This window comes from Scyliorhinus torazame, chromosome 6, assembly GCF_047496885.1.
Source record: "Scyliorhinus torazame isolate Kashiwa2021f chromosome 6, sScyTor2.1, whole genome shotgun sequence".
Classification (NCBI taxonomy): Eukaryota; Metazoa; Chordata; class Chondrichthyes; order Carcharhiniformes; family Scyliorhinidae; genus Scyliorhinus; species Scyliorhinus torazame.
In genome coordinates, this window is record NC_092712.1 from 175,269,009 (window position 1) to 175,288,293 (window position 19,285).

The 19,285-nt window shown below is 46.8% G+C and overlaps 1 protein-coding gene across 1 annotated transcript in view; it reads right to left on the reverse strand.

Annotated features, from left to right (window-relative positions):
- thsd7aa (thrombospondin, type I, domain containing 7Aa) overlaps positions 1-19,285 on the reverse strand; it is a 712,619-nt gene that overhangs the window by 140,101 nt on the left and 553,233 nt on the right. Inside the window, exon 13 of the mRNA XM_072509118.1 lies at positions 6,637-6,900. Within this exon, the coding sequence (XP_072365219.1) occupies positions 6,637-6,900 (264 nt within the window). The remainder of the gene's footprint in view (positions 1-6,636; positions 6,901-19,285) is intronic.

The window sequence follows — 19,285 nt, forward strand, 5'->3', positions numbered from 1 at the left end:
GCCGACAACAGCCCTCCTCACTATCCACAACTCCACCAATCTTTGTATTGTCTGCAAATTTACTGACCCACCCTTCAACTCCCTCATCCAAGTCATTAATGAAAATCACAAACAGCAGAGGACCCAGAACTGATCCCTGCAGTACGCCACTGGTAACTGGGATCCAGGCTGAATATTTGCCATCCACCACCACTCTCTGACTTCTATTGGTTAGCCAGTTCGTTATCCAACTGGCCAAATTTCCCACTATCCCATGCCTCCTTACTTTCTGCATAAGCCTACCATGGCATTGTTAGTCAAGTATTACGGTGGCAGAAAGGACGTTTGATGAGGACTCGTCGATTGAGGTAGTATGGGCTGAGGTTAGAAACAGGAAAGGACAGGTCACGCTGTTAGGAGTTTTCTATAGGCCTCCGAAAAGTTCCAGTGATGTAGAGGAAAGGATTGCAAAGATGATTCTGGATAGGAGCGAAAGCAACAGGGTAGTTGTTATGGGGGACTTTAACTTTCCAAATATTGACTGGAAACGCTATAGTTCGAGTACTTTAGATGGGTCCGTTTTTGACCAATGTGTGCAGGAGGGTTTCCTGACACAGTATGTAAATAGGCCAATGAGAGGCGAGGCCGTATTGGATTTGGTACTGGGTAATGAACCAGGACAGGTGTTAGATTTGGAGGTAGGTAAGCACTTTGGTGATAGTGACCACAATTTGATTACGTTTACTTTAGTGATGGAAAGGGATAGGTATATACCGCAGGGCAAGAGTTATATCTGGGGGAAAGGCAATTATGATGCGATGAGGCAAGACTTAGGATGCATCAGATGGAGAGGAAACTGCAGGGGATGGGCACAATGGAAATGTGGCGCTTGTTCAAGGGACAGCTACTGCGTGTCCTTGATAAGTATGTACCTGTCAGGCAGGGAGGAAGTGGTTGAGCAAGGGAACCGTGGTTTACTAAGGCAGTCGAAACACTTGTCAAGAGGAAGAAGGAGGCTTATGTAAAGATGAGACATGAAGGTTCAGTAAGGGCGCTCGAGAGTTGCAAGTTAGCTAGGAAGGACCTAAAGAGAGAGCTAAGAAGAGCCAGGAGGGGACGTGAGAAGTCTTTGGCAGGTAGGATCAAGGATAACCCTAAAGCTTTCTATAGATAGGTCAGGAATAAAAGAATGACGAGGGTAAGAGTAGGGCCAGTCAAGGACAGTAGTGGGAAATTGTGCTTGGAGTCCGAGGAGATGGGGGAGGTGCTAAATGAATATTTTTCGTCAGTATTCACACAGGAAAAAGACAATGCTGTCGAGGAGAATACTGAGATTCAGGCTACTAGACTAGAAGGGCTTGAGGTTCATAAGGAGGAGGTGTTAACAATTCTGGAAAGGGTGAAAATAGATAAGTCCCCTGGGCCGGATGGGATTTATCCTAGGATTCTCTGGGAAGCTAGGAGGAGATTGCTGAGCCTTTGCCCTTGATCTTTAAGTCATCTTTGTCAACAGGAATAGTGCCAGAAGACTGGAGGATAGCAAATGTTGTCCCCTTGTTCCAGAAGGGGAATAGAGACAACCCCGGTAACTATAGACCAGTGAGCCTTACTTCTGTTGTGGGCAGAGGTTTATAAGAGATAGGGTGTATAATCATCTGGAAAGGAATAATTTGATTAGGCATAGTCAACACGGTTTCGTGAAGGGTAGGTCGTGCCTCACAAATCTTATTGAGTTCTTTGAGAAGGTGACCAAACAGGTGGATGAGGGTAAAGCAGTTGATGTGGTGTCTCTGGATTTCAGTAAAGCGTTTGATAAGGTTTCCCATGGTAGGCTACTGCAGAAAATACCGAGGCATGGGATTCAGGAGATTTAGCAGTTTGGATCAGAAATTGGCGAACTGGAAGAAGACAAAGGGTGGTGGTTGATGGGAAGTGTTCAGACTGGAGTCCAGTTACTAGTGGTGTACCACAAGGATCTGTTTTGGGGCCACTGCTGTTTGTCATTTTTATAAATGACCTGGAGGAGGGTGTAGAAGGATGGGTGAGTAAATTTGCAGATGTCACTAAAGTCGGTGGAGTTGTGGACAGTGCGGAAGGATGTTACAAGTTACAGAGGGACATAGATAAGCTGCAGCGCTGGGCTGAGAGGTGGCAAATGGAGTTTAATGCAGAAAAGTGTGAGGTGATTCATTTTGGAAGGAATAACAGGAAGACAAGAGTACTGGGCTAATGGTAAGATTCTTGGCAGTGTGGATGAGCAGAGAGATCTCGGTGTCCATGTACATAGATCCCTGAAAGTTGCCACTCAGGTTGAGAGGGTTGTTAAGAAGGCGTACGGTGTGTTAGCTTTTATTAGTAGAGGGATTGAGTTTCGGAGCCATGAGGTCATGTTGCAGCTGTACAAAACTCTGGTGCGGCCGCATTTGGAGTACTGCGTGCAATTCTGGTTGCCGCATTATAGGAAGGATGTGGAAGCATTGGAAAGGGTGCAGAGGAGATTTACCAGAATGTTGCCTGGTATGGAGGGAAGATCTTTTAAGGAAAGGCTGAGGGAGTTGAGCCTGTTTTCATTAGAGAGAAGAAGGCAAAGAGATGACTTAATTGAGGCATACAAGATGATCACAGGATTGGATAGGGTGGACAGTGAGAGCCTTTTTCCTCGGATGGTGATGTCTAGCACGAGGGGACATAGTTTTAAATTGAGGGGAGATAGATATAAGACAGACGTCAGAGGTAAGTTCTTTACTCAGAGAGTAGTAAGGGTGTGGAATGCCCTGCCTGCAACAGTAGTGGACTCACCAACACTAAGGGTATTCAAATGGTCATTGGATAGACATATGGACGATAAGGGAATAGTGTAGATGGGCTTTAGAGTGGTTTCACAGGTCGGCGCAACATCGAGGGCCGAAGGGCCTGTACTGCACTGTAATGTTCTATGGGGAACCTTATCAAATGCCTTACTAAAATCCATGTACACTATATCCACTGCTTTATCTTCATCCACATGCTTGGTCACCTCCTCAAAGAATTCAATAAGACTTGTAAGGCAAGACATACCCCTTTCAAATCCGTGCTGACTATCCCTAATCAAGCAGTGTCTTTCCAGATGCTCAGAAATCCTATCCTTCAGTACTCTTTCCATTACTTTGCCTACCACTGAAGTAAGACTAACTGGCCTGTAATTCCCAGGGTTATCCCTCGTCCCTTTTTTGAACAGGGGCATGACATTCGCCACTCTCCAATCCCCTGGTACCACCCCTGTTGACAGTGAGGACGAAAAGATCATTGCCAACGGCTCTGCAATTTCATCTCTTGCTTCCCATAGAATCCTTGGATATATCCCGTCAGGCCCGGTGGACTTGTCTATCCTCAAGTTTTTCAAAATGCCCAACACATCTTCCTTCCTAACAAGTATCTCCTCGAGCTTACCAGGCTGTTTAACACTGTCCTCTCCAACAATATGGCCCCTCTCATTTGTAAATACAGAAGAAAAGTACTCGTTCAAGACCTCTCCTATCTCTTCAGACTAAATACACAATCTCCCGCTACTGTCCTTGATCGGACCTACCCTCGCTCTAGTCATTCTCATATTTCTCACATATGTGTAAAAGGCCTTGGGGTTTTCCTTGATCCTACCCGCCAAAAATTGTTCATGCCCTCTCTTAGCTCTCCTAATCCCTTTCTTCAGTTCCCTCCTGGCTATCTTGTATCCCTCCAACACCCTGTCTGAACCTTGTTTCCTCAGCCTTACATAAGTCTCCTGTTTCCTCTTAACAAGACATTCAATCTCTCTTGTCAACCATGGTTCCCTCACTCGACCATCTCTTCCCTGCCTGACAGGGACATACATATCAAGGACACGTAGTACCTGTTCCTTGAACAAGTTCCACATTTCACTTGTGTCCCTCCCTGACAGCCTATGTTCCTAACTTATGCACTTCAATTCTTGTCTGACAACATCGTATTTACCCTTCCCCCAATTGTAAACCTTGCCCTGTTGCACGCACCTATCCCTCTCCATTACTAAAGTGAAAGTCACAGAATTATGGTCACTATCTCCAAAATGCTGCCCCACTAACAAATCTATCACTTGCCCTGGTTCATTACCAAGTACCAAATCCAATATTTCCTCCCCTCTCGTTGGGCAATCTACATACTGTGTTAGAAAAGCTTCCTGGACACACTGCACAAACATCACCCCATCCAAACTATTTGATCGAAAGAGTTTCCACTCAATGTTTGGGAAGTTGAAGTCACCCATGACTACTACCCTGTGACTTCTGCACCTTTCCAAAATCTGTTTCCCAATCAGTTCCTCCACATCTCTGCTACTATTGGGGGGCCTATAGAAAACTCCTAACAAGGTGACTGCTCCATTCCTATTTCTGACTTCAACCCATACTACCTCAGCAGGCAGATACTCCTCGAACTGCCTTTCTGCAGCTGTTATACTATCTCTAATTAACAATGCCACCCCCCACCTCTTTTACCACCCTCCCTAATCTTATTGAAACATCTATAACCAGGGACCTCCAACAAGCATTTCTGCCCCTCTTCTATCCAAGTTTCCGTGATGGCCACCACATCGTAGTCCCAAGTACCGATCCATGCCTTAAGTTCACCCACCTTATTCCTGATGCTTCTTGCGTTGAAGTATACACACTTCAACCCATCTCCGTGCCTGCAAGTACTCTCCTTTGTCAGTGTTCCCTTCCCCACTGCCTCACTACACGCGTTGGCGTCCTGAATATCGGCTACCTTAGTTGCTGGACTACAAATCTGGTTCCCATTCCCCTGCCAAATTAGTTTAAACCCTCCCAAAGAGGACTAGAAAACCTCCCTCCCAGGATATTGGTGCCCCTCTGGTTCCGATGCAACCCGTCCTGCTTGTACAGGTCCCACCTTCCCCAGAATGCGCTCCAATTATCCAAATACCTGAAGTCCCATCTCCAACACCATTCCTGCAGCCACGTGTTCAGCTGCACTCTCTCCCTATTCCTAGCCTCGCTATCACGTGGCACCGGCAACAAACCAGAGATGACAACTCTGTCTGTCCTGGCTTTTAACTTCCAGCCTAACTCCCTAAACTCGTTTATTACCTCCACACCCCTTTTCCTACCTACGTCGTTGGTACCAATGTGCACCACGACTTCTGGCTGCTCCCCTCCTCCTTCAGGATCCTGAAGACACGATCCGAGACATCCCTGGCCCTGGCACCCGGGAGGCAACATACCTTCTGGGAGTCTCGTTGCGACCACAGAATCTCCTATCTATTCCCCTAACCATTGAATCTCCTACTACTATTGCTTTTCTATTTTCCCCCCTTCCTTTCTGAGCACCAGAGCCAGACTCAGTGCCAGAGACCGGGCCGCTAGGGCCTTCCCCCGGTAGGTCATTCCCCCTAACAGCATCCAAAACGGTACACTTGCTTTGAAGGGGAACGGCCACGAGGGATCCCTGCACTGTCTGCCTGTTTGTTTTCTTTCCCCTGACTGTAACCCAGCTACTCTTGTCCTGTACCTTGGGTGTGGTTACCTCCCTGTAACTCTTCTCTATCACCCCCTCTGCCTCCTGGATGATCCGAAGTTCATCCAGCTTCAGCTCCAGTTCCCTAACACGGTCTTTGAGGAGGTGGAGTTGGGTGCACTTCCCGCAGGTATAGTCAGCGGGGATACCAGTGGTATCCCTCACCCCCCACATCCTACAGGAGGCGCATGCAACTGGCCTATCCTCCATCCCCTCTTACCTTACAGAATATAGCTGCCCTGTGGACCAACTGGACCTCCGCCCTCCGACTCTGCTCCCAGTCAGCTGCACTCTCTGCAAACTTTCGGCTCCCTTCACGCTCTTTGCGGAAATGTAGGAAACAAAATGAAAGGAGCACCTTACTCCCTCCTTACCTAACTCCCTCAGTCACCAAACTCTTACTATAGCACTCAAATGCACCAAATTCAGCACTCCCTCAGTCACCAAACTCTCACTATAGCACTCAAATGCACCAAATTCAGCACTCCCTCAGTCACCAAACTCTCACTATAGCACTCAAATGCACCAAATTCAGCACTCAGTGCAAACAAAGTCTGCACTGTAGGAGATCACTTTTATACTGTGAATCTAGCCTCTGAAAACTGGCCTAATCCAATTAACTAATTAACAAGCTCCAGCTGCAAGTACCTACAAGTAGAACCTTTGTTTAAAGCTGATTGAAAATTCACCTTCTTCTAAACCAAACAGCAACTTTTAAGTTAATTAACTAAATAAAAGAAAGACAAGACTTTAGATAAAAATGAAGCCTTATACTCCCTCAGTCACCAAATTCTCACTATAGCACTCAAATGCACCAAATTCAGCACTCAGTGCAAGACCTATAGATTCTTGGGCTGTAAGGGAATCACAAGATGTGGGAATAGAAAGGAAAAATTGAGCAGATTCAGAAGCTCAGTCATGGTTTTATTCAATGGCAGAGTAGACCTGAGGGGACAAATGGCCAATCTTGTTCCTATTTCGAATGCTATGTTCAACCTGCAGTGATTATCTTGCTCATTCCAAGTTATAGAAATATAATTTATTTTTACATACTGATATATTTATTCAAACAAAATAATTATATAACTTTTTCATTTATTTTAAACTCACCATGGCTGTTGCAAAACTCACCATGTCTGTTGCATCGCCCCGATTCCACAAGTCTGTTATTCTGATCACGACAAGCCAAGGCTTGATATCGATATCCCCGTCCACACTCCTTGATATCTCCTTGGATCTTCATGCCAAGCAAGGTTTCCATCTTTCCCTCCGGGAGAATGCAGTCAGATAAGTTGCCTATAGGCTGGGCTGTGTACTTGTCGCAGGGGCAAAACTGGGTCTCAATCAGAGGAAAATGTTGAGTGTTTCGACACTTTTCTCTCTTCTTGCTTTTCCCTGATGGTAACAGTAAAAACATACATCTGTCTAGGAACGCATCAGGATGAAACCAACTTTCAGTTGCTAGAGAATAATTTTACAACTTCCTGCAAAGCACTCAGAAGACAAACTTTTGCTCTCCAATTTCAGATCCAGATCGTTACATCATATTACACATAAAACTAAAAGTGGGTTTGTGAGATGAATCATAGTAGTGCAGTGACTCAGAGAAATATTACATTTGGCACATTGTGGTAGCCTTTCACATTCCCATATTAGCCAGTGGGATAAGATGCATCTCCTTGTGGCCAGAGAATGATTTGAGTGGAGGAAGAGGATCCAGTTGTTGTGGCCCACATAAAAACAAACTACATAAATAGAGCTAGGAATTAGCTTCTGCTGAGGCAGTTTGAGGCAGCATCTCAAAGATAATCATCTCTGAATTACTACCTAAGTCTCGTGCAACTTGGCAAAGGGATAAACAGATTGAAGCTTAAATGCATGACCGGAAGAATTGTATTGGAGGGATAGAGCACTGGCATCGGCACTGGGAAAAACAGGATCCATTCCATTGATACAGACTACACTTAAAACTGGCAGGGACCAATATCCTGGCAAATCAAATAACTAGGGTGGTAGATATGGTTCTACACTAATATGGGGGAGATAAGTCAAGCTGTAGAGCAGAATTGAGATTTGTATAAAATCAAACAGGATTTGTTAGGAGGAACCTGAGAGTTTAATAATGGCAATAAAACATTAGTGACTAAGATAACATTGGAAAAATAGTAAAAAGTTCAAATTAAAGGCACCATATCTGATTGACTGTAGCATTCAGAAACATATCGGTAAATTGATGGTAAAAATAAAGATAAATAGGTTTCACCCAGCAGCCATTATGGCATGTGATTGCTGGGTTACGAAGTTTGGGAATTAAACCTTCTAGGGTATTTGACCTTAAGAAGAGATAGGCAAAATAGAAAGAACAATGGGGCAATGCTGATGATAAAAGATGAGATACAAGATGTAGCGAGAATGGATCTTGGCCCAGAAAATCAGGATGCTGAATCAATGTGTGCGAAGCAATGAAACACCAAAGGGCAGAAACGCCAGTGGCTGTAGTTTGTAGGTGTTGTAACGGTAATTATAAATTAGAAAATTAAAGGAGCATGCAACAGGGATAACACAATAGTCATAGGGATTTTATAGACTGCACAGACCAAACCAGAAAAAGTCAATTGGAAAAGGAGTTCATAGAAAGCAGTCAAGGCAGTTTTCCAGAATATGTTAAGGAATCAAATGGAGCAGACCACGATGATAGAGTTGCATCTTAAGTTTGAGTGTGATGTGGTTAAGTCTAAAACTAGGGTTTTAAATTTTTAAAAAGTCAATTATGAAGGTATGAGGAGTGAATGGCTGAAGTCGATTGTGAAATTAGATCAAAAGATATGATGGTAATTAAGCAATGGCAAATGTATAAAGAAATTGGACCAAATCTTCTGATCAGCACAGGAATTGTTGTGTCTGACACTCATCAGACAGAAAACTACCCACTTACCTGGATACAATTTTTCTGGACAAACTTCCAACCTATGATGCAGAGGAACTCACTCAATGCAGGAATCCACGGAGCGAGCAGTGAAGAGAATCAGCGCAGAAGCTATGCCCCCTTTTATGGCGCTAGATGCTGCATTTACACGTCCTCAAGATTAGTGTTAGCGAATGAGTTTATGAATAAATGGGTGGGTGAATATGTGAGTGGACAAATATGTAGGTGTGTAAGTGGGTAGGATCAGTGAGTTAGGTGGGTGGGTGACAGATTGGTAGGGTGGCAGGTGAGGGGGTGAGGTGGGAATGTGGGTGAGTGAGTAGGTGGGTGAATGGGTAGGTGGGTTGGAGGGTACCGGGTTGGATCGGGAGGTTGGTCAGGGCTAGTCAAGTAATGTTGTAATGGTCGGCCGAATTGGGTTGGGGGTAGTGGGGCCTAGTAAGGTCGGGTCAGGGGAGGTGGTTGGGCCAAGTCAGGTCAGATCAGGGGCGGTCAGGTCGAGTCAGATAGTTCGGGGGTGGTCGGATGGTGGGGTCTAGTCAGGTCGGGATGGCAGGATAGGTTGGCTTGGGTCTGTGGTTTTGATGAGTTAGTTAGAGCGTCAAGGTGGTAGTCAGGGGGTAGTGGCGGTCTCGGTGGGGGGCGTCAATGGGAGTTATTGGAGGGGATCAGTGGTATAGTTATCCAGGAGTTAGCTAGGATTTTTCCGTATAACATTTAGTGTGCAACTATCCAAGCAAATAAATTGGAACTCTCCGAGGTCTCCTGACTCTAACTCAGAGCTGGGAGACATTTTTGGAGGATCCCGGGGAGTCGGCGAATTGTTTCTTGGAAGTTCATACTTCCTCATCCATTACCATGCAATCAGTCTGTTGGGACTTTCATGGGGTCCCGAATCATACCTTGGGCTGTATGTCAGGTCTCTAATGTTCCGGAGACTGGAAGATCTGGGTCACAATTCATGATTCTCAAATGAATTTACAGTCACTTGATTAATAAAATCCTCAGTTGCAGAGTTAGAGCTAACTAGAAAAATTCCAGATAGTATTGGATTAAAAGGAGAAGCTTACAATGTTGCCAAAAGAATGGTAAGCCTGAGGATCAGGAAGGTTGTAAAAATCAACTCAGGATTGATGCCCATAAAATTGATAAAAGAGGGAGAAAATAAATTTGAGCAAAATAGCAAACATTTTTAAAAAGAGATTGTAAAGACTTTGTAAAAGTATACAAAAAGGAAGAGATTAAAAAGAGTAAAAGAAGGTCCCTTAGAGGCAAGGGAAATTATAATAGGGAACAATGAATGGCAGAGATGTTAAACAATTATTTTGTCCATTTTCACGGTAAAGGACACAAAGAAAATACTTGATTTTTGAGGAACAAAGGGCTGAATTCTCTGATTGCCAATGGCGGAATCGCGTTCGGCGATTGGCTGGAGAATCCGTTTTATGCCGAAATCGGGGGGCGGCACTGTTTTTCGGATGCTCGGTCCCATCAAAAACGGCGTAATAGCCGAGTACTCCATACGCCGTTGGGATGGCCTCAGGAGGCCCTCCCTCGATGCTCCGCCCCCGATGGGCTGACTTCCTGACGGCGTCGGTCGCGTGTCCTCTGTGTTTTGGGGGACCTCGCGTGGCGGCTGAGGACTGTGTCCAGCGCCATCACAGTCGGGAGGGGGTAGCCGTTCTGCTGGCAGGGGGGTCTTCAGCAGGGGCTGGTGGGACTGGTGGGGAGTGGTCCGAGGGTGGCACGGGGGTTACAGTGGAGCACATATAGCGGCCGGTGCTATGTTGTTCGGTGCGACCGCTGCAGGTCGCCGCCCTGTGCATGCGCAACCACGGACCCGGCCATTCCCCATCCATATCTGCAGGTAAAGCCGGGGACTTTACGTGGTGCGGCTGCTAGCCCCCCACAGGGCGGAGCATCGGGGACGTCGCCGATTTTTTGGTCGTAAGACCAGATGCTTCCTCCGGACATAGCCGCAAAATCGGAGAATCCAGCCCAAAGTGTTTAATGAGGTTGAGAAATTTAGAATTAATATGAGTTAAAAAAAGAATACTGGAAAATTTACCACAACTAAAAGCTGATAAATCCCCGGGACCTAATGGCCTACACACCAATGTATTAAAAGAGTTGGCTGAAGAAATAGCAGATGCTTTGATTCTCGAATAGTCATCACAGATCTGAAGGCAGCAAAAGTAATTATGTTGTTTGAGGGAGAGTGAAATCAGGCAACCCTGGGCCAGTTAGCCTACCATCAGTCCTGGGGAAATGCTGGAACTTATTATTAAGGACAGAGTAATAGGACGTTTGGAAAATCCTAATATGATTAGGCAGAGTTAACACAATTTTATGAAAGGGAAATCATGTTTGAAAAATCTATTCGTTTTTTGAGGATATAATTAGCAGTGAGGTGGAACAGTGGAAGTATCAACCTGCAGGTTCTTCCAATATGCTTATGGCAGGCAGTAATAGCATCTCCTGGTCAGCCATGCTTGAAGCAGACTGATTTCCCTCAAGCTATATAGCTGCTGGCAACCTGTTCCAGGAGAAAACCAGACATAAACATGCTTTGTCTGCCTCATGCATCGATTGATGTGAGGAGCTTCTAAGTCCAAGTAATTAGCAGGGCAAATAAGGGGTAAACCAATTAATGTAGAACATTTGGCTTTTTAGAAGGCATCAGTACAAGTTCACAGAAGAGGCTGTTGCATAAGATTGGGAGTCAGGGGATAGGAGACATTAGTATGGACTGAGGATTAGTTAACGGATGGAAAGCAGAGAATAGGAATAAATATCTAATTTTTGGGAGGACGATGTATAACAGGTAGAGTTCTTCGGCCTCAACTACTTACGATCCACATTAATTATTTGGAAGAGGTGGTTGAATGCAATGTATCCATGTTTGCTGACTAGACAAAGTTTGGGAAGGTGAACTTAGAGAAGGAGGTGGGAAAATGAAGGGATTTTGATGTCCTTGTACATAAATTACAGGTCGTTAATGGGTAGATGTGTAGGCAATTGGAAAAAAAATAACGTGTTACCTGTTATTGCAAGGGGTCAGAGTCAAAGAGTAAGGAGGTTCTGCTGCAATTAAGTAGGACTTCGGTGAGACCACACCTCGAGTGGTGTGTAAAGAGCGCAATTTAACTAATCGCAGGCCATTAGACACCCTCAAGTGATTGGGGGCAGGTCAGGGCATACCCTGGCACTCCACTTAGCACACGGGAGCATTAGCTCTGCCATCTTCTTACCCTGGCAGTGCCACCCAGTCAGGATGTCAGGGGCACTGCCAGGGTGCCAGGCTGGCAATGCTAAGGTGCCTGGGTTCCAGGTTGGCACTGCCAGGTGTCGGTCCATTGGGGGGGGGGGGGGGGCGAGACGGCATTTGAGGGGTCAAAAAAAGTTTAGGGGTGAGGGGGGTTGCCTGAAAGCGAGAGGTGCCTGAAATGGTGGCGATGATGGGGTGGGGGTGTGGGTGGGTTAGAGATAGCGTTAGGACTGTTCAAAAGGGTGTCCCTGATCTGCGATGAGCCAGTCCTGCTGGTAAGCTGCAGGAAAAGGGCCCAAGTGTGGTCTTGACAGGGAGAAACTGCAGCTGCCAATAAACACCCCACCAAACAGAGACAGAGCTAAGCGATTCTACAAGGAACGCATCAAATCTAAGCTCTGCAGTCTGCCACATCCAGCCGTGAATGGTGGTGGACAATTAAACAACTCAGTGGAGGAAGAGGCTCCACAAATATTCTCATCCTCCAGGCTCACTCAACACCAGACCTCATTACAGCCTTGGTTCAAACATTGGACAAAAGAGCTGAATGCAAGAGGTGAGGTGAGAGTAACTGCCCTGGAGATCAAGGCAGTATTTGACCAAGTGTGGCATCAAGGAGCCCTAGCTAAACTGGAGTCAATGGGAATCATGGGGAAAGCTCTCCGCTGGTTGGAGGTCAATCATCACAGCTCCAGGACATAACTGCAGGATTCCTCAGAGTAGTGTCCTAAGCCCAACCATCTTCAGCTGCTTCATCAATGACCTCCCTTCCATCATAAGGTCAGAAGTGGGGATGTTTGTGGATGACTGCACAATGTTCAGCACCATTCACGACTCCTCAAATAATGAAGCAGTACATGTCCAAATGCAGCAAGACCTGGACAATATGCAGGCTTGGGCTGACAAATAGCAAGTTAGATTTGTGCCACATGAATGCCAGGCAATAATTAACTCCCACAAGATAAGCTCTAACCACTGCCCCTTCACATTCAATGGCATTACTATTGCTGAATCCCCCACAATCAACATCCTGGGGGTTACCATTGATCAGAAACTGAACTGGACTAGCCATATTATTACTCCCCCCCCCCCCCCCCCCACGTCCCCCCACACGCACAAACACAAAGCCTGTCTACCATCTACAAGGCACAAGTCGGGGTGTAATGGAATACTCTCCAGTTGCCTGGATGAGTGCAGCTCCAACAACACTCCCTCGACACAATCCAGGACAAAGCAGTCCGCTTGATGTCCTCCCTTCCACAAACGTTCAAACCCTCCACCGCCGACGAACAGTGGCAGCCTTGTGTACCATCTGCAGGATGCACTGCAGTAACTCACCAAGGTTCCTTAGACAGCACCTTCCAAACCCACAACCACTACCATCTAGAAGGGCAAGAGCAGCAGATACCTGGGAAAACCACCACCTGTAGGTTCCCCTCCAAGTCACTCACCACCCTGACTTGGAAATATATCACCATTCCTTCATTGTTGCTGGGGCAACATCGTGGAAATTCCTTCTGAACAGCACAGTAGGTGCACCTATAACTCAAGGACTGCAGTGGGTCAAGAAGGCAACTCACTACCACCCTCTGAAAGGCTACTAGGGATGGGCAATAAATGCTGGCCCATTTAGCGATGCTCACATCCCATAAATGAATTTTTAAAAACCTGCCCGAAAGCAGACATAGAATTATTTCCGCTGAATTGTGCCCCAACTGACATTTTGGGTGAGATTAGCAGAGTGTTTCCCGCCAGCTATTGGGTGAGATCCAGATCTGGATTCAGCCACACGTAAAGCGAGATCGAACCAAATGAGAACGATGTCCCATAGTGAACGTGTTTTGCCGTGTGTTCCCCAATGTTTGCATGGCCGAGAAACACAATGCTGTCGAAAGCCACTTCAGTAAGGCCTAAGTGGGGAATGAGTGCATAGGCCACACTTAGACTGGTTCGTCGCACTGAGGAGCCTCACTCGCCAAATCCCCTCAGTGCAAGGTGATATCGGGACTCCATTTAAAAATGGCATCCAGATCTCTCAAGCCCCGGACGTGACCCCCGGAATCCCCCAAGCCCTAACTCACTGTAAGCGAGTCCGCAAACTTACCCCACCCCAGCAGGGCACCCCGTGGTCTGATTGCCGTGGAGCCACTTAAAATGGCCAACTCCCGATTCAAAATGGCGAACGGCAAAGGCTGATGGGAAAGTCAACCAACAAGACAAAAACCAGGAGCTGCAGGTTGGCTGTGTATTTACCTCTGCAAAGGCCAGACAATATCGATACCAGCAACCATCAGCATAACAAAACAACAGCCATCTGCATACTAATGAGCAATCCCCGGGAACAATAAGCAACATTTAGACACACAAAGCAAAACCAGACTCTTCGGCGCCAGCAGGAGCCTACACAAAGGGAGATGAATGAGCACCTCAAGACCGCCCATCAATCAGGGAACCGCTCCAGCATTGGAGAAAATCGAACCAAGCGATTGGGACAAAGTCCAATCACTTGGGACCAGGTACAGGGTCTGCCCCAAAAGGCGGGAAGCCCCTGGGGACTATAAGAATTGAGCCCCAAGTTCAAATCGCTCTCTTCTCCACCTCTTCGCGCTCTTCTTCCTGCCCGGGTCACCCAGCAACAACGAACCAACATTGACCGTGACCGGTGCAGTGACTCCAGTGATCATCAAACTCGTAAGTCTTAATTCAACGCTCGCTACAAGACAGGCGCTCCTAGCTACCAATCCATACCAACTTCGAATCCCGCAGACTCAGAACCCGAACTAAAGGCCATTTGTTTCCCTGACCTGGTGGGCCAGTTCAAAGTTAAGTATAGGCCTGTTAGTTGTAGAAGTAGCTTAGATGTAGAATTTGTGCATGAGTAGTGATTACTGTGTATAATAAATGTGCTTTGATTTAAATCTTACTAATCGGTGTATTGGATTATTGATCATAACTCGGACTTGAACCTCGTGCCAGTATCATAAAAATACTTGGCGACTCGAGAGCAAAGGTAATAGAAACAGAGCAATTGAACTAAGGCAAAGTTAGCAACAGCCGCCACACAAAAAATTCCAGCTTGGCACCCTGGCAGTGCCACCTGGGCAGTGCCAGGCTGGCCCCCAGAAGGTAAAGGGAACCAGCAGTCAGGAACTCAGGAGCCTCAGCCCTTGACTCTGTCCAACAGGTATGAGGCACTTGGTCCCTGTGTGGATGGCGAACAGGGTTGCAGGAAGGATGAGTCAGCTGACCAAGGCACCATGGTTCAGCAGGCCATTCAAGGGGAGGGAGTAAATAGGCAAGTTGTAGTTGTAGGGGATTCTATTATCAGGGGGATAGATAGTATCCTTTGTGAGCGGGATAAAGAGTCCCGCATGGTATGTTGCCTGCCCGGTGCTAGGGTGCGGGACATCTCTGACCGGCTTGAAAGGATACTGGAGAGGGAGGGGGAGGATCCAGTTGTTGTGGTCCATGTCGGTACCAACAACATAGGCAAGTCTAGGAAAAATGACCTGTTTAGAGATTATAAAGAACTAGGATTCAAATTAAAAAACAGGTCCTCAAGGGTCATAATCTTCGGATTACTGCTCGAGCCACGTGCAAATTGGCATAGGGAGGCAAGAATAAGGGAAGTTAACACGTGGCTAAAAGAGTGGTGTAGGAATGAGGGGTTCCTTTTCATGGGACACTGGCATCAGTTTTGGGACAGGGGGGACCTATGCCGTTGGGAAGGTCTCCACCTGAACCGAGCTGGGACCAGTGTTCTGGCGAAAAGAGTAAATAGGGTGGTCAATAGGACTTTAAACTAGAGATTGGGGCGGAAGGGAAAGTCAGGGAACCAAGAGGTGAAGTAATCAGTGGGAAGCGTAGCTGCGTAGGAATACAAAAAAGCACGAAAAGACAGAACTCAGGAGAGGTTACAATAGTCCCCATCCCACAAAATATGACACCGTGTATGGAAAGGCTCAGTAAACCAAGGTCCACCACACCAAGAAAACAAAAAGGGACGGTCAATAGAGAATTAAAGGTGCTATATTTAAATGCGCGCAGTGTACGGAACAAGGTAGATGAGCTTGTGGCCCAGATTGTGACTGGCAGGTATGATGTGGTAGGCATCACAGAGACATGGTTGCAGGGGGTTCAGGACTGGCATTTAAACATCCAGGGATTCACAACCTATCGAAAAGACAGAGAGGTGGGCAGAGGGGGCGGGGTTGCCTTGTTAATTAGGAATGAAATTAAATCAATAGCACTAAACGACATAGGGTCAGATGATGTGGAGTCTGTGTGGGTAGAGTTGAGGAACCACAAAGGCAAAAAACCCATAATGGGAGTTATGTACAGGCCTCCTAACAGTGGTCAGGACCAGGGGCACAAGATGCACCACAAAATAGAAAGTGCATGTCAGAAAGGCAAGGTCACAGTGATCATGGGGGACTTTAATATGCAGGTGGACTGGGTAAATAATACTGCCAGTGGACCCAAGGAAAGAGAATTAATTGAATGTTTACAGGAGGGCTTTTTGGAACAGCTTGTGATGGAGCCCACGAGGGAACAGGCCATTCTGGACTTAGTGTTATGTAATGATCCAGACTTGATTAAAGATCTTAAAGTAAGGGAGCACTTAGGAGGCAGTGATCATAATATGGTCAAATTCAATCTCCAATTTGAAAGAAAGAAGGTAGAATCAGATGTAAAGGTGTTACAGTTAAATAAAGGTAACTACAGGGGCATGAGGGAGGAACTGACGAAAATTGACTGGGAGCAGAGCCTAGTGGGAAAGACAGTAGAACAGCAATGGCAGGAGTTTCTGGGAGTAATTGAGGACACAGTACAGAGGTTCATCCCAAAGAAAAGAAAGCTATCAGAGGGGGGATTAGGCAGCCATGGCTGACAAAGGAAGTTAGGGAATGCATCAAAGCAAAAGAGAAAGCCTATAATGTGGCAAAGAGTAGTGGGAAGTCAGAAGATTGGGAAGGCTACAAAAACAAACAGAGGATAACAAATGGAGAGATAAGGAAAGAGAGGATCAAATTTGAAGGTAGGCTAGCCAGTAACATTAGGAATGATAGTAAAAGTTTATTTAAATACATTAAAAACAAACGGGAGGCAAAAGTTGACATTGGGCCGCTCCAAAATGACGCTGGTAATTTTGTGATGGGAGACAAGGAAATAGCCGAGGAACTGAATAAGTACTTTGCCTCAGTCTTCACAGTAGAAGACATGAGCCTCACGGGAGACTGCTGAGTAAAATAAGGGCCCATGGTATTCGAGGCAAGGTACTAACATGGATTGACGACTGGCTGTCAGGCAGAAGGCAGAGAGTTGGGATAAAAGGTTCTTTTTCGGAATGGCAACCGGTGACGAGTGATGTCCCGCAGGGTTCAGTGTTGGGGCCACAGCTGTTCTCTTTATATATTAACGATCTAGATGACGGGACTGAGGGCATTCTGGCTAGGTTTGCCGATGATACAAAGATAGGTGGAGGGGCAGGTAGTATGGAGGAGGTGGGGAGGCTGCAGAAAGATTTAGACAGTTTAGGAGAGTGGTCCAAGAAATGGCTGATGAAATTCAACGTGGGCAAGTGCGAGGTCTTGCACTTTGGAAAAAAGAATAGAGGCGTGGACTATTTTCTAAACGGTGACAAAATTCATAATGCTGAAGTGCAAAGGGACTTGGGAGTCCTAGTCCAGGATTCTCTAAAGGTAAACTTGCAGGTTGAGTCCGTAATTAAGAAAGCAAATGCAATGTTGTCATTCGTCTCAAGAGGCTTGGAATATAAAAGCAGGGATGTACTCCTGAAGCTTTATAAAGCATTAGTTAGGCCCCATTTAGAATACTGTGAGCAATTTTGGGCCCCACACCTCAGGAAGGACATACTGGCACTGGAGCGGGTCCAGCGGAGATTCACACAGATGATCCCAGGAATGGTAGGCCTAACATACGATGAACGTCTGAGGATCCTGGGATTATATTCATTGGAGTTTAGGAGGTTGAGGGGAGATCTAATAGAAACTTACAAGATAATGAATGGCTTAGATAGGGTGGATGTAGGGAAGTTGTTTCCATTAACAGGGGAGACTAGGACCCGGGGGCACAGCCTTAGAATAAAAGGGAGTCACTTTAGAACAGAGATGAGGAGAAATTTCTTCAGCCAGAGAGTGGTGGGTCTGTGGAATTCATTGCCACAGAGGGTGGTGGAGGCCGGGACGTTGAGTGTCTTTAAGACAGAAGTTGATAAATTCTTGATTTCTCGAGGAATTAAGGGCTATGGAGAGAGAGCGGGTAAATGGAGTTGAAATCAGCCATGATTGAATGGTGGAGTGGACTCGATGGGCCGAATGGCCTTACTTCCACTCCTATGTCTTATGGTCTTATGGCACTGTCAGGGTGCCAGGCTTGCATTGCCAAGATGCTCAGGTGACAAAATCACCCTGTCCAGTGGCATCATAAAGCTTAGTGAGTGAAGAGGGTTCCTGAAAGGACTGGGGTGCAGTTGGAGGCCTCCAATCCCCTGGAAAACCCCAAGTGCTGTCCATATGATCCCTATTTGTGGAGACAGGTACTGAATATCACTTGCCCGAGGTCTCCAAGGTGAAGGGGAGAGATCCCAATGCCTTGGTTAATACTTGCTGTCTCACTCTAATATGCAGATTTGTCCAAAAGTGATCCCTCTCACAATGGGCAGGCTTCACATTGCGACGTCCCACGAGATCATGTTAGATCTCTCGAGACGTGGTTAGCCGGGAATATCCCGGGAAGCCGGGTCTCCCGTCATTTGCCCAAATGAGCACAGCCCGCTATGGGGTTGCTCAGGGCCCCCCGTTTTAGGCACGCCCCTCCCCTTTCAGGAACCCACTTCACTCCCTGAGCTTTATGATGCCATTCATACCCTCGCCCTTCATAATCCCCTTTACTCAACTTTCATGGCCTCCTCCACCTTTAGCCCTCCCCTTTCAGATGCTCCCCCTTTCCGGTGCCTCCCCCCTTCATGCCCCACCCTTCATAACCCCCCCTCACCCCCTACCTTGCACTCCCCCCTTTAATGGGCATGCCCCCCTCAGGCCCTACCCTTTGGCTGTGCCTATGTGGCACCCTGGAAGAACCAACCTGGCACCAGGGCACTGACCCAAGCACCCGGGCACTGCCCCGGCACCCTGGAAGTACTAATTTGGCACCCTTGCAGTGTTAGGTTGGCACTGGCTTGGTGCTAGGATGCTGGGTTGGCACTGCCCCGGCACCCCAGAGATACTAATCTGGCAGCCTTGCAGTGTTAGGTTGGAACTGGCAAGGTGCTACGGTGCTGGATTAGCATTGCCCGGGTGCCAGGGCACTGCTCAGCCCTGTCCCTGACTACCCGGGAGCTCCAATAGCTTCTGAGCCACCCTGGTGTGGCCACCACATTTGGTCTCCGTTTTTGGAGAGCAGTACTAATTCATGCTTATTTAAATCAGCTCAATGCCTCATTTAAATATGATTATCTGGATCACGCCCAATGAGGGCGTGATCCAGATTGCGTCGGGCGTAGCGGGTCAGGTGCATCGTGTTTGGCCTAGCATCCTGCACAAACCCAGTTTTGGGCTTTTCCC